We start from the raw sequence: 16,028 nt of genomic DNA on the forward strand, positions 1-16,028 counted from the left end.
ACAATGGAGTCCCCAGTCTGAGCACCCCTCAGTACCTCTCCCAGGGACTCCAAGAAGGCCGGATACTCTATACTGCTATTTGGCCCATAGGCACAAACAACAGCAAGAGCCCTTTCCCCAATCCGAAGGCTCAGAGAGGCGACCCTCTCGTTCACTGGGGTAAACTCCAACACATGGCGGCTGAGCTGGGGAGCTATAAGCAAGCCCACACCAGCCCGCCGCCGCTCACCACGGGCGACTCCAGGGAAGTGGAAAGTCCAGCCCCTCTCGAGGAGCTGGGTTCCAGAGCCCAAGCTGTGCGTGGAGGTGAGCCCGACTATCTCTAGCCGGTACCTCTCAACCTCCCGCACAAGCTCAGGCTCTTTCCCCCCCAGCAAAGTGACATTCCATGTCCCAACAGCCAGCCATTGTGTCCGGGGATCAGGTCGTCGAGGCCCCTGCCTTCGACTGCCACCCAATCCACACTGCACCAAACCCCTACTGCTACCTCTGTGGGTGGTGAACCCACAGGAGGTCGGGCCCACGTCACCTCTTCGGGCTGAGCCCGGCCAGGCCCCATGGGCAAAGGCCCGGCCACCAAGCGCTCGCATACGAGCCCCAACCCCGGGCCTGGCTCCAGGGTGGGGCCCCGGCTGCGTCCTACCGGGCGACGTCACGGTCCTGGATTTTTTCTCCATAGGGGGTTTTTGGTGAACTGCTCTTGGTCTGGCCTGTCACCTAGGACCTGTCTGCCTTGGGAAACCCTAACAGGGGCATAATGCCCCCGACAACATAGCTCCTAGGATCATTCAAGCACACAAACCCCTCCACCACAATAAGGTGGCAGTTCTAGGAGGGGCTGCTTGCACATATACGTGAAAAATATCTAATGAAGTTTTGGTAGCCTTTCAGGTGTTCAGTGCATCTTTCTCTTTCCCGGTGAACAAAGAAATGGTTGTGCGTATGCACAAGAGAAAACTTTCTCATTGGATATTCGCATGAGCTCTGATGTGTGATGTCATGTTGTCTTGACAACCATGCAATATCATAAACCATATTCAACACTCGTTCTCCATTGGGTAGAGTGACGTAATACACATAGGCTAAGCGATATGCTAAAAATATTACATGCTATCAAACCAAAGGAATGGAATCCACTAGAAGGGACTAGAGCACATGTTTTTATTCCATCAAAAAGTGTCCTGTTTGTATAATAATTCCCAATATTTCACTCCGATGACGTCACTTGCATTGTTTTCCTGCTGACTAGACATGCGTTGTCAAAATGGCGAACCGGTTCAAAATTAAAATTCTTTTGATTTACATGTTTTGTTTTCGTTTTTTGTGGATGTGTCCATATAATATAAAGAACATTACACAGCGATGCGAAGATATGAAGTTTATCTTCTCATGTTGAAAATATTTTTACTCATTCACTTTGCTCACTCGTGATACTGTATATACACTCACCACTTGAAGATAACCTTCATATCTTTGCACAACCGTGTAATGTCATATTTTTATATGTTTATCATTAAACCTGGTTTTGGATGCTTTCACTCATGTTGAGCTTCATGTTTTCTCACTCTATAAATACATACTGACACTTAAAATTAGTGAAAATAAATGAGAAATGTGTTTAATAATCTTATATTTAGCTTATTGTAATCTTTAATCTGTAGCAATAATAATTTGGCTATATATTATATATTGATATTAGCTATGAGTTTTGCAGCTATTCACCTAATCAGAAGCAACACCGCTAAAAGGTAACAGAAAAATGTCAACCGGCAAGGTTGCCAAAAGGTGAAAGGTCATAATTGTGACGTCATGTATTGTTCAGAATCCCAAGTTTCCCAGTGCAATTTCCATGTCAGAACTTTGGTTTTTCCCAGCTTCCAACATTGTTGTTATGACTTTTTTGTCTGACAGTATATTTTTCCAAATGATTATCCCATAAATGTACACTGTCACATCAAAAGCGACATTCATTTTTTTCCGTAACAGGTTTGATTTTTTTAATATTTTAGACGCAAAAGAAACACATTCAACCAATCATGGTGTAGTTCATAGAAACATCATCACTCTTTATGTCAGAAAACCCTGCACTGTTTGAGAAGGGCAACAAAATGATAAAAACAATGACTTTAAAGACAACATCTGGGGGAAAAAATAGTAGACAAGCTTGGCAATGAGAACATTGTGCATATGGTCCATGGTCTACTTTGTAATGTCAGTCTCAGCAACTCCTGAACCAAGCAGTGACTCTCCCGCATTCTCACGTACTTCTCAGGACAGGATGCCGCCAAAATGTTCTTTTCTCTCTCTTTTTTTGTAAAAGAATTAGCACCAAATCATCATCACTTGTTGATTCTATTGTAATTTGATTGATTATACAATAATTCCACAAAAACAATCACGTCACATTTAAAATGAACATTAACATTGCATTCATCAGCTGTTTTTTTCATGCTTTTGCATTTTTAACTCATCCCGCCGACAGGTGATGAACTCATCCCATCATATGTTGTCCGTCGTCCGTCAGTTATCGTCCACGTTTCACGAAAATCCCTTCTTCTCTCTCAATTCTTCACTGATTTTTATTCTTTTTGGCAGAAAGGTCGGTCTGCCTGCGGTACATATAGCTTCTACCCAGATTTGCATAAATGCAATTAATAATGATGATATGGAGTAATTAATCAATCCCTAATGAGCAGTTTCCACATAAATCACTTCTTCTCCCTCAATTCTTCACTGATTTTGATTCTTTCTGGCATGAAGGTAGGGGTACCTAGGGTGCATATAACTTCTATCCAGATTTGCTTCATTACCATTATTAATGAAGTTATGGACTAATTAATCCTTAATGAGCAGTTCAACAAAAATCACTTCTTCTCGGTCAATTCCTTGCTGTTTTGGATTCTTTCTGGCAAATAGGTCAGTATTCCTAGGGTGGATATCGCTTCTATATATAGCTTGTATATAGCTTGCAACATTTATTGCGCAAGGTGGCCCACTTTAGATCGTTCCTTCTGGACTAGACAGGGCTGGAGTGAGCTACGCCGTCCTTGACGGTCTCATTTTCTTACATGTTTATTTATTCTCATCATGCTGTAAGTGTAAAAACCTGAAGTGATCATTTTGAGAAATTTATTGCGCCATATTTTTGATACTTTTGGTACGACATCATTTGCATAATTTTGTCTTCAACTGGCAGAAATGATCTTTTAAAAATTTAGTACCTGCCCTGGGCGGCACGGTGGTGTAGTGGTTAGCGCTGTCGCCTCACAGCAAGAAGGTCCGGGTTCGAGCCCCGTGGCCGGCGAGGGCCTTTCTGTGCGGAGTTTGCATGTTCTCCCCGTGTCCGCGTGGGTTTCCTCCGGGTGCTCCGGTTTCCCCCACAGTCCAAAGACATGCAGGTTAGGTTAACTGGTGACTCTAAATTGACCGTAGGTGTGAATGTGAGTGTGAATGGTTGTCTATGTGTCAGCACTGTGATGACCTGGTGACTTGTCCAGGGTGTACCCCGCCTTTCGCCCGTAGTCAGCTGGGATAAGCTCCAGCTTGCCTGCGACCCTGTAGAACAGGATAAAGCGGCTAGAGATAATGAGATGAGATGAGTACCTGCCCTTCAGTTGTACATTTTATATCCATGCTCTGATGTGACATCCAGGCTGCAGTAAAACACACTGCAGGATAAACTGATTCATATACAGTACATTGACTGTGTCCATTGTTTTATAATTTATGCTTAGACCACACCCATGATTTTACAAAATTTCTTCAGAAAACCCCAAAGTCAAAGACCAACACTGGCATGTTATTTCACTCGGAAGAAAATCGCAATCCTCCGTAGAGCCTGTTAGTAAATCAGCTTGTATGGGTATTGCTTTTTACTGTAATTATTAGTTATTACATGCACTGAAATACTGAAACTGCACCTATTCACTGGTTTCTATGAGGCTTTTTCCTCACATACACACAGACACACAGTGGAGGTTTGTGTGTCTTCTTATTTCACACATGATCATTAGCCTGGAGTAAATCCGGGTATGAGGGAAGCGACATCTCACACACACACACACACACACACACACACCTGCTCGTGTCCAGTCGAGTCCAAATCCTTTTTGTGTGTGTGTGTGTGTGTGTGTGTGTGTGAGTGAGAAATCCATAAAATTGAACTGTGAATATCTAGTTTCCTTCATTTTTTATTAAATTTCAGTGATGTTTTCAATTTATATATTCACACACACACACGCACACATCATGTGCTGTAATAATAAATAAAACAATGGCATGCTTTTAGTACTTTTATATTTTAACTAAACTGTGCTAAAATTAGACCCTGACAAAAAGAGGCAAGAAAAAAAAACCCTTCTATTTGCTTTAATATTTGGAATAAACAACAGATTGGATTGAAATTTGTTGTTTCTTGATTTTCATTTCTCTTTGTTAGACTCTGTGACAACATCCTGACCTCCTGTCGTAACGTTGGTTAGCAATAAATTCCTGTTGTAACTTTAGTTACAGACATGGATGAATTTGTTGGTACCCTTACAACTCATTGAAACAATGGTTTATTCCTCCTGAAAAGTGATTAAATTAAAAATAATTTTCTCATGTATACCTGCATTCCTTTGGGAGCGCAGGTGGCCAAGTGGTTAGAGCGCTTGACCACTAAGCAAATGGTCCCTGGTTCGAGCCTCGGCTCGACGGGGATCTGGGGCTCGCTCCCTGTCCACCCAGCAGTGAATGGGGACCTGGTGGAAACACTGGGGAAGTTAAAGGCGGCGAGGAAAGGAACTGGCCACCCTACCTCACTATGCCGATGGCCCAGGACAAGTGAACTTTCTAACAGGCACTCCCCCAATGTACGAAAAACGTATATGGGACTCCCCTTTGCTTTGCTGCATTCCTTTGATATGTCATAGAGTAAAGCAAAAAAAAAAGTGAAAAGAAAGGATTTATTGTTTATTTTACAAAGATATTTTAAAATAACCTGGACAGATTTGTTGGTACCCCAAGAAAAGATTATAAGTAATTAGATTATAGCGATATTTCAAAAATAATTTGTAACCTTCATTCGTATCACAGGTGTCTTCAATCTTGTAATCAGTCATTCAGTCCATTTAAATGGACCAAAGTCATCACTCTGCCATTTGGTATCGTCATGTGCACCACGTTGAACATGGACCAGAGAAAGCAAAGGAGAGATTTCTTTGAGGAGATCAGAAAGAAAATTATAGACAAGCATGTTAAAGTCAAAGGCTATAAGACCATCTTCAAGCACCCTAATGTTCCTGTGGCTCCAGTTGCAAATATTATTAAGAAGTTTAAATTCCATGGGACTGGAGCCAACCTTCCTGGATGTAACTGCAAGTGGAAAATCCATCACAGATTGAACAGAAGGTAGACAAAGAGCCAAGGACAACTTCTAAAGAGATAAAAGTTGAACTCCAATATCAAGGTACGTCAATGTCTGATTGCACCATCCGTCACTTTTTGAGTGACAGTAGGCTCAGTGAAAGAAGACCCAGGAGGACTCCATTGTTGAAAGAAAAAAACTTAAAAATAAAGCCAGACAGACTGGAATTTACTAAAATGCATATTGACAAGCCACAATGATTCTGGGAGCATGTCATTTGGACAGATGAAACAAAACTCAAGCTTATTGGCAAGTCACATCAGCTCTATGTCCACAGAAGGAAAAAAATGAAGCTTTTAAAGAAAGGAACACTGTACCTACCGTGAAACATGGAGGAGGCTCGGTTATGATTTGGGGCTGCTTTGCTGTGTCTGGCCCGGGGTGCCTTGAATCTCTGCAGGGTACAATGAAATCTCAAGACTATCCAGGCATTCTGGAGCGAAACACACTACCCATTGTCAGAAAGCTCTGTCACAGCTAAAAGCACCCCAAAATGGTGAAGAACAAAACATTGGACTATTCTGAAGTGGCCTTCTATGAGTCCTGATGTGAATCCTATCAAACATCTCTGGAAGGAGCTGAAACATACAGTGTTGAGAAGGCACCCTTCAAACCTGAGACAGCGAGAGCAGTTTGCTCAGGAAGAGTGGGCCAAACAACTTGTTGGCAGATGCAGAAGTCTCATGAAGTGGTACAGAGATCGCTTGTTAGCAATGTTTGCTGCGAAAGATTGTGCAACAAAATATTAAGTTAAGGGTGCCATAACTTTTGTCCATGCCATTTCATTTGTTACATAAAATATTCAGTCGAATCAAAAATCAATAGCAAAGTCTGATTTGTGTTAAACATGAAATAAACAACAACGAATGCCATTAACTTTTGCCAGTTTCATGTTATTGCAGAGATAGTTGTGGGTTCTTTTCTTAAGTAGAAGGGTACCAACAAATTTGTCCACATCTGTAGCAGGAAATTCCTGTGGTAACTTTAACACACAGGAAATTCTTGCACTAATATTGTATAACATTCTCTGGTAACTTTAGCTAGCAATAACTTCCTGTGGTAACTTTATTCAGCAGGAGCTTCCTGTGGTAACATCATATTACCTTCTCTGGTAACTTCAGTTAGCAATAAACTCATGTGGTAAATTTAACTAGCAGTAAATTCCTGTGCTAACTTCAGTCAGCAATAAGTTCCTGTGGTAACATTACCTTCTCTGATAACTTTAGTTGTAATAAATTCCTGTGGTAACTTTTATATTACCTTCTCTGGTACCTTTAGAGAGTAATAAATTCCTGTGGTAACTTTAGCTAGCAGTAAATTCCTGTGGTAGCATATTACCTTCTCTGGTAACTTTAGTTAGCAATAAATTCCTGTGATAACATTGATACCTTCTCTGGTAACTTTAGTTAGCAATAAATTCCTGTGATAACATTGATACCTTCTCTGGTAACTTTAGTGAGCAGTAAATTCCTGTGGTAACATTATATTACCTTCTCTGGTAATTTCAGTTAACAATAAATTCCTGTGGTAACTTTAGCCAGCAGTAAATTCCTGTGGTAACAACATATTACCTTCTCTGGTAACTTCAGTTAACAATAAATTCCTGTGGTAACTTCAGCAAGCAATAAATTCCTGTGGTAACTTTTTTTTTTTACATTACCTTCTCTGGTAACTTTAGTTAGCAGTAAATTCCTGTGGTAAATTTAGTTAGCAATAAATTCCTGTGATAACATTACCTTCTCTGGTAACTTCAGCTAGCAATAAATTCCTGTGGTAATTTTAGCTAGCAGTAAATTCTTGTGGTAACATATTACCTTCTCTGGTAACTTCAGTTAACTATAAATTCCTGTGATAACACTGTTACCTTCTCTGGTAACTTTAGTTTGCAGTAAATTCCTGAGATAACATTATATTACCTTCTGTCGTAACTTCAGTTAGCAATACATTCCTATTGTAACTTTAGCTAGCAATGACTTCCTGTCGTAAATTTTAGCAAGCAGTAAATTCCTGTGGTAACTTTATTTAGCAGAAGATTCTTGTAGTAACATATAACTGTCTCTGGTAACTCCAGTTAGCAATAAATTCCTGTGGTAATGTAATTAGTAGTAGTAACTTTAGCATGCAGTAAATTCCTGTGGTAACATTATATAACCTTCTCTGGTAACTTTGGCTAGCAGTAACCTCCTGTTGTAACTTTTATAAGCAGTTCAGTTAATATTGCATCGTTCAAAACACTTGTACAAACTGTCAATGGTTCCAGATTGATGTCAGTTGGCTCCTCTGCCATTTTTATTGAAAAAGCTAAAACGCTGAAAAAATAAGACTGCCCTTTTGAATGAAAAGTCATAGCCACATACAGTATATATGAATGTACGATGTTAAAATGTAGAGCTCCTATATGAAATACCTGCATGTAGGCACGTCTGATCCCATGAGACCCTTTTTTTCACCCAATCACAGACTGAACTCTTATAGATGCATCATTTTTAATGCCAATTTATCACTGTTCTAACAAATATTCCAGGCCAATCTTTGAAGTAAATGTTCTGCCTTCAAATACATATAATTAGGATTAAAATTTGAATAGTATTCAAACAGGTGAAATTCAATCTGACAGTCTTAATAAAAACACACTTTCATTGGGCGTACTGGATATTAATGGTGATTGACAGTTAGGGAAATATTGTTTGTTGTGAAATGATGGATAAAGGTGTTGGTAAGGGGAATATCTGTACCCGAGTGAGCATTAAGTGTTTGATAGATCAGACGGGGGGTTCGGGTGTGATGAGTCCTTTCTGCATCACTGCTCTGAGCTGTTCGGTTTCATTATACAGACTGGAGAGAGAGAGAGAGAGAGAGAGAGACTGACTGACTGAGATTAAAATCCTAATTAAGTAGACTCTGGCAGGCAAGAGCAGAACTGGACACAGTGGCTAGCCTCATTAGCATAGCCGTCACACAGGAGTACACACACTCCACACTTTCGCTCTCTCCAAGTGGGTTTCCTGCCTGTGACTGTCCATTTCTCTTTCTGTTTTCCTTCTCTATCTCTCTCCCAAAGTAAACAGTGTTACAGTGTGTAATTAAACTCCCTCTTTGTGAATCTGTACATAGCTTGTCTTTAGACATTAGTTTTATGAAAAGGCGGCTTTGCTTTTGTTTTATCACTCTTCACTTTGATTTTAATCCAGAAAATTCTAACCATTTTACACTCCTGCATGTTTGTGCGTTGACACTGGGAGTGTGATGTGTCTTTATACAGCACACACAGTAAGGCAAAACGAACATTCACACATCGATTCAACTGATTTATGCTCGTGTGTGTGTGTGTGTGTGTGTGTGTGTGTGTTAGGATCACAACTCTACAGGCTGCAATTTTAATGATAGTTATGATATTACAATAATCCCCCTCCCCCGCCTCCTTAAAAATTATTCAATGAATCATGAAATATTTTCACCAAATATTTTTTTAAATATGCTATATTTTTTTAAATCTCATGCTAGTAACTTCTGTAATATAGTTCCTAAGAAACAATATCGTATTTTAAATTTGTAAAATCACACACCAGATTTCGACAGTCTGTTGCCCAAATGAGGATGGGTTCCCTTTTGAGTCTGGTTCCTCTCAAGATTTCTTCATCATGTCGTCTGAGGGAGTTTTTCCTTGTCACCATCACCACAGGCTTGCTCATTGGGGATAGATTAGGGATAAAATTAGTTCATGTTTTAAGTCGTTCAAATTCTGTAAAGCTGCTTTGCGACAATGTTTATTGTTAAAAGCGCGATACAAATAGACTTGACTAGTTAGTAAAATATCATATAAGGTGTTTGAAAACTATTTAATATTAAATCTATAATATATTCAATGTTTTATTTCTATTCATGGGTATTATAACTCATATTTCATGTTGAGTTAATAAAATAGCTTGTTTAATTAGTGTAATATCTCATGTAAATTCATTAGAATGTCTCTTCTTAATCTAGTAAAATATATTATGTTCATCTAGTAGAATATTTCATTTTAAGATAGTAAAATATATCGCTAAATTAGTAAAATGTTTCATGCATAGTTAGTAAAATCTCATGTTTGTAAAATATCTCAACTTGAAAATAGTAAAATAACTCATGCTAAGATAGTAAAATGTTTCATGTTAAGTTCTATATGTCAGCCCTGTGATGACCTGGCAACTTGTCCAGGGTGTACCCCGCCTTTCACCCGTAGTCAGCTGGGATAGGCTCCAACTTGCCTGCGACCCTGTAGAACAGGATAAAGCGGCTAGAGATAATGAGATGAGATGAGATGAGATGAACTCAAGTTAGAGAAATAGTTCATGTTAATTTTGTACAATAACTCATGTTAACTTGGTAAAATAGTTTAAGATAATAAAATATCAGATATTAAATTCGTATTATATTTCATGTTAAATTAGTAAAATGTTTACTGTTAAGTTTGTAAAATATCTCATGTAAAATTTGTATAATAACTCAAGTTTGTAAAATGGTTCATGTTAGTAAAATCTTTCATGTTAAATTCATAAAATATTTCAATCCAAGTTGGTAAAATCTCATCTCATTCTCATTATCTCTAGCCGCTTTATCCTGTTCTACAGGGTCGCAGGCAAGCTGGAGCCTATCCTAGCTGACTATGGGCGAAAGGCGGGGTACACCCTGGACAAGTCGCCAGGTCATCACAAGGCTGATACATAGACACAGACAACCATTCACACTCACATTCACACCTACGGTCAATTTAGAGTCACCAGTTAACCTAACCTGCATGTCTTTGGACTGTGGGGGAAACCAGAGCACCCAGAGGAAACCCACGCGGACACGGGGAGAACATGCAAACTCCACACAGAAAGGCCCTCGCCGGCCACGGGGCTCAAACCCGGACCTTCTTGCTGTGAGGCGACAGCGCTAACCACTACACCACCGTGCCACCCAGTTGGTAAAATAATTCATGTTAATTTAGTAAAATATCTAATTTTAAGATAGTAAAATACCTCGTTAAATTAGTAACATACTTTATTACTAACATGACATGTTTTACTAAGGTATGTTACCAACTTAACATGAGCTATATTACTATCTTAAAATTAGATATTTTACTAAATTAGCATGAGTTATTCTACAAACTTCACATGAAATATTTTACCAACTTTTCGTGGGATATTTTACTAATGTAGCAGTTAACTTTTTACTAATTTAAAATTATATTGTACTTACATAAAATATTTTACTAATTTAACAAGAGATATATTACAAACATCAAATGTTTTTTTCTGTATCTCTTGTTAAATTAGTACAATATTTTATTATGTAAGTACAATATCTCATTTTAAATTAGTAAAATGTTAACTGCTACTTTAGTAAAATATCTCATGTTAAGTTAGTAAAATATCACATGTAAATTTAATAAAATATTGCATGTTAATTTCATAAAACATCTCATGTAAATTCTGTAAAATATGTAAATTTAGTAAAATATCCCATCTAAATTCAGTAAAATATCTCATGTTTATTTCATAAAATGTCTCATGCAAATTCAGCAACATATGTAAATTTAGTAAAATATCTCATGTAAATTCAGTAAAATATCACACGTAAATTTAGTAAAATTTCACAATAGTTTAGTAAGATATCTCATGTTAAATTAGTAAAATGTTTCATGCTATATTAGCAAAACATCTCCCATTAATTGAGTAAAATATCTTGTTACATTCATACAATAACTCATGGTAGTAAAATTATCTCACATTAAAGTTGAAAAGAATCTTGTGATATCAGGAACTTATGTTGTGGATGTTACACATCATGTGTAACTATAAATGGATAAAAAGGATCAAACGTATGTGTTTTCCTTTAATAAATAAACAAATTGTAAAATATAACTATAGTAAAATAAACAACTTCGGGGTGTTAACACTGACTCCGCTGCTTTATCACACCACCCCGCTGTTGATTTATTTATTATTACAGCGCAACACACAGCGCTTTATTCCTCACTCATTAAAGCATAAACAGGCCTCGAACTTCAAAGGCAGGAGATTTCATGCTGCATCCTTCAGAGCATGAATGCAAGCGCGTGAACAGTGAAGAATAACGTGTGTAGAACGATCGGGATCACTCGGTAATCAGATGTGGAATTACTGGTGTAACAGGGAAATAAAGGCTGAGATGACAGGAAGTCATTAATGTGATTTATGCTTTATTTTCATGGTGGATTTTGTTTAAAGCAGTTGCTCATAAGACGTGTAAACACTGACTTCACAATACACACATCAGCACAGTGTGAAACAACTCATGCTGAATCTCTCTCTCGTGCTCTCTGTCTCTCTCGCTCTCTTGCTGTCTCTCTGTCTCTCTCTCTCTGTGTCTCTTTCTCACTTGCTGTCTCTCTCTCTGTCTCTCTCTCTGTCTGTCTCTCTCTCTCTGTCTCTCTTTCTCGCTTGCTGTCTCTCGCTCTCTTGCTGTCTCTCTCACTTGCTGTCTCTCTGTCTCTCTTGCTCTCTTACTGTCTGTCTCTCTCTCTCGGTCTGTCTGTCTCTCTCTCTGTGTCTCTCTTTCTTGCTTGCTGTCTCTCTGTCTCTCTCACTCTCTTGCTGTCTCTCTCACTCTCTTGCTGTCTCTCTGTCTCTCTTACTCTCTTGCTGTCTCTCTTGCTCTCTGTCTCTCTTGTGCTTTCTCACTCTCTTGCTGTCTCTCTCGATCTCTTGCTGCCTCTCTTGCACACTCTCACTCTTGCTCTCTCGCTCTTACTGGCTCTCTCACTGTCTCTCTCACTCTCTCTTACTGTCTCTCTCTCTCTCTCTCTCTCTCTCTCTCACTCTCTCTTGCTGGCTTGCTCTTGCTCTCTCTCGTTCTCGCTCTCTTGCTCTCTCTCGCTCTTTCACTCTCTCTTGCTCTTTCACTCCCTATCTCTCTCTCGCTCTCTTTCACTGTCTTTTGCACTCTATTGCTCTTGCTCTCTCTGCCTCTCTCTCTGTCTCTCTCACTCTCTCTCTCTTGCTTGCTTGCTTGCTCTCTCTCTCTCTCTCTCTCTCTCTCTCTCTCTCTGCAGTTGAGCAGAAAGGCCAGTTGGAGAAGGAAAGCGGCGTGAAGATTTTGGAAGCCGGACTGAGTGATGTAAGTCTGGAGAAACTCTTCTCCCTTTATGCACCTCTTCCTCTGTCAGCTATAATGACATGCTGTCTTCCCAGCATGCACCACTGCACACTGGTAAAATGAAAAATAAACTTCCTCACCCTCTCAAACATTCAGCCAAAATGGATCAATATCACGTGCATGAAATTCCTGATGAAAAATTTATGAACAAAATATCTGGCTGATTTTCCAAAAATATTTTGTACGGTTTGTAAATTATATCACAGTTAATTCCAGGAAATGGTTTCTAACCCTTTAGAATTTTACAATTTTCCATTAAAATACACAAAACATCTTGTCGTAAATATCTTACAGGAAGATAGTAATCTTGTGTAATGGTCAGTATTTGTATGATTCTACTTACAATTTAACTTGATAAGAAGTTGATAATGAAAAATGGATTAAATTTGTAAATAATGTTCATTAGCGCTCGCAGACTTTTAGACGCCACTGTGATTTATTTATTTTTTTATTCCTAAACTATCTCATATTATTCTATCCACATTCACTGGATATGAGCAATTGCACACTCTGATTGGCTACTCTACTACTAGGATATCAGCTCATATACTGTGAGTAGAGAAAAACAAAATGGCGGAGCGTATTACTGAACCAACTGAGGATGAAATAAAAACTTTATTTGAAAAGAAAACCCCCAAAAATACAAAAAAAGCAGCAAAATATGGAATGAAATTATTTGATTGTAAGAACATACCTTTTTAAATGAGTTTTCAAGAATTATTATTGCATTTTTCACAAATTGCTCCTGTCATTTCACCGGTTTGTTTACATTCTTCATCTTTAACCACTAAAATTTGTTGAATTTTTTTAAATTGGTTCAAAAGCTCAAGGAAGTTTGAATATTACAGAACAGAAATGTCCAAGGAAGAATTAAATAAATGTCTAACACTGTTCTGTACTTTGGCACGACAGCAAGATGGCACTTTCTCCAAAACAACAACAACACTGAAGTCAATTCATGCCGCCATCGATAGGTTTTTAAGAAGTTTGACTAAGCTGAAACAATTTTGTCGGACGCTTTGTGTAAAGTTTTTATTTATTGAATTTGCTAAAAATAAAATAAAAATGCTCTGTTTCTCAAAATCCAGTGAATGTGGATAGAATAAAACAGTTATTCCACTCAACCTCATCATACTCGGTGTTTTGCGCTTCATCAGCGATCAGCTCATGTATGACTCGATTTCGTGGAATAACTGTTAAATATGTTTCAAAGATAGTTCACAAATGTAACATGAGATATCTCGTGACTGGTGTTTTTTTTTTTTCTCTCACTTCCTGTTCGATGAAAATATCTGGATTGTGAACGATTATGTTCAGGATGAGGGGGCGGGGTTTGAAATTTAAATCCTATTTCATTCATTACTTGTTCACATTGCTGGTGAGATTTAAGTACAAACAGGAACTACGTCATTTCACGGATGATCCACAATATTAAATTTGTAAAAAAGTATGTTATGGTGTGAAAAATAAGTACAAGTGAAAAATGTACTTATTGGTAACTTGCTGAGGTATAAGAGGAATAAAACACTTCAGGAAGTGCTTTCATAAGAAAATAATCTATAAGCATTCATCTGCTTCATCACACTGCTGATTATTTTCCTATAACAGTACTGCACGCCTCATAATGATTTATTCCTGTTTATTTATTTATTGAAAAATCGCCCTGGATATATCTCGATGCTGACTGAGTTGGAAATGAATGAAGATACAGGAGAAGAGATCCAAACCTGGTGCTGTCATTTTATTCCTCCTCCGTATTTTGCTAGTCTGGTTAACACCAGACCATATCATAAGTGAAATATGGTCTGGAATCCACCTATTGAATTTCTCGTAGGGGAGGTGTGGTTTACAATTGTCAACAGCCGTTTATTGGACGTTGCGAATGTCTATCATTTGGCGTATACGTAGCCCATGGCCAATCATGGCAGTTGTACCCGGTGACGTAGTTAGAGCGACGAAGAAGACGAAGAGGCGAAGAAGAGAAGGAAAGAGAAAGAGAAGGCAAAACAAAAATAGGAAAACAATGGCACCGAACGATTACTGCCGTTTGTGCAAGACAAAGCTTGATCGAAAGTTTGGTTCGTATCGCTCGCCGCCATGTTAAATGTGATCCGTAAACAGTCCCAAATAAACTACAAGCTTCCGTTTGTTGAGTAGTATGCGTCACCATCTTTCCACCCCTCCCCACTCTCTGATTGGCTCCCTAACTCAGGCGAGCCTTTAGACCATAGTTTCCATGCTGTCTTTTCAGATCGGAACGATTGTGCAAAGCAGCATGGGATTTCCCAGGCTAATATTTTGCCATTTCGCAGATCAGGATGGAAAACTGACAGAAAAAAGAACGTGAAATGAATTAAAGGCAAAATCAGAGACAGATTCGAACATGAGACACTTTTCACTGAGATTTTCAATCCAGAGTCAAATACAGCTGATATAATAACCCTGTGAGTGAGTGAGAGAAAGCTAGAAGGATAATGAAAGAGGAAATGAGAGAGAAAGAATGTGTGTGAGAGAGAGAATGAGTGAGAGAGAGAGAGAAAACGAGACAATGATAGATAGATAGATAGATAGATAGATAGATAGATAGATAGATAGATAGATAGATAGATAGATAGATAGATAGATAGAAAATGAGAGAGAGCAAGGGAATGGGAGACAGAGAGAGCGAGAATGAGAGACAGAGAAAATGAAGGATAGATAGATAGATAGATAGATAGATAGATAGATAGATAGATAGATAGATAGATAGATAGATAGATAGATAGATAGAAAATGAGTGAGAGAAAGCAAGATAGAGGGAGACAAAGATCAAGAACGAGAGACAGAGAAAATGATAGATAGATAGATAGATAGATAGATAGATAGATAGATAGATAGATAGATAGATAGATAGATAGAATGAGAGACAGAGAAAATGAGCGAGAGAGCTTGCGAAAGAGTGTGAGAGAGAAATTGTCATTAAATTGTGCTAAGCTGCTGTGTGTGACATTGATTCAATAGTCTGTCTACTGTGCCAACCTGCCAAACACACTGTCACTCACACTGTGTACCAGATAGATAGATAGATAGATAGATAGATAGATAGATAGATAGATAGATAGATAGATAGATAGAGTGGTCATATGGCTGTACATTTCTCTGTATAAAGATGAGTTAATACCCCACTCCCCACCCACAGTGGAAACTGTAATGGTGTCCAGCAGAACTGGGAGTAAAAGAGTAAAACTGAAACATTCCTCTCATTAACCTCTGCTGACCGAGTAACACTTCCAGAAATCTTTTGTTCTGGCTGGGCTGGGAATCGAACCCATCAGGGTTCAGTGTGGTGATGGTGGTGACATTGCTGGTGGGGATGTAATTGATGATGTAGTGATACTGTGATGGGACTCACACTGCCTCGATGTAAAGCAACTGGCAGTGAACTCAAAACACCAAGCAGAGTAACCCTCAGCAGGGA

At 38.6% G+C, this 16,028-nt stretch overlaps 1 protein-coding gene across 1 annotated transcript in view; it reads left to right on the forward strand.

The window, feature by feature from the left end:
* ptprn2 (protein tyrosine phosphatase receptor type N2) overlaps positions 1-16,028 on the forward strand; it is a 573,154-nt gene that overhangs the window by 357,168 nt on the left and 199,958 nt on the right. Inside the window, exon 12 of the mRNA XM_060920656.1 lies at positions 12,468-12,532. Within this exon, the coding sequence (XP_060776639.1) occupies positions 12,468-12,532 (65 nt within the window). The remainder of the gene's footprint in view (positions 1-12,467; positions 12,533-16,028) is intronic.

This window comes from Neoarius graeffei, chromosome 1, assembly GCF_027579695.1.
Source record: "Neoarius graeffei isolate fNeoGra1 chromosome 1, fNeoGra1.pri, whole genome shotgun sequence".
Lineage (NCBI taxonomy): Eukaryota > Metazoa > Chordata > Actinopteri > Siluriformes > Ariidae > Neoarius > Neoarius graeffei.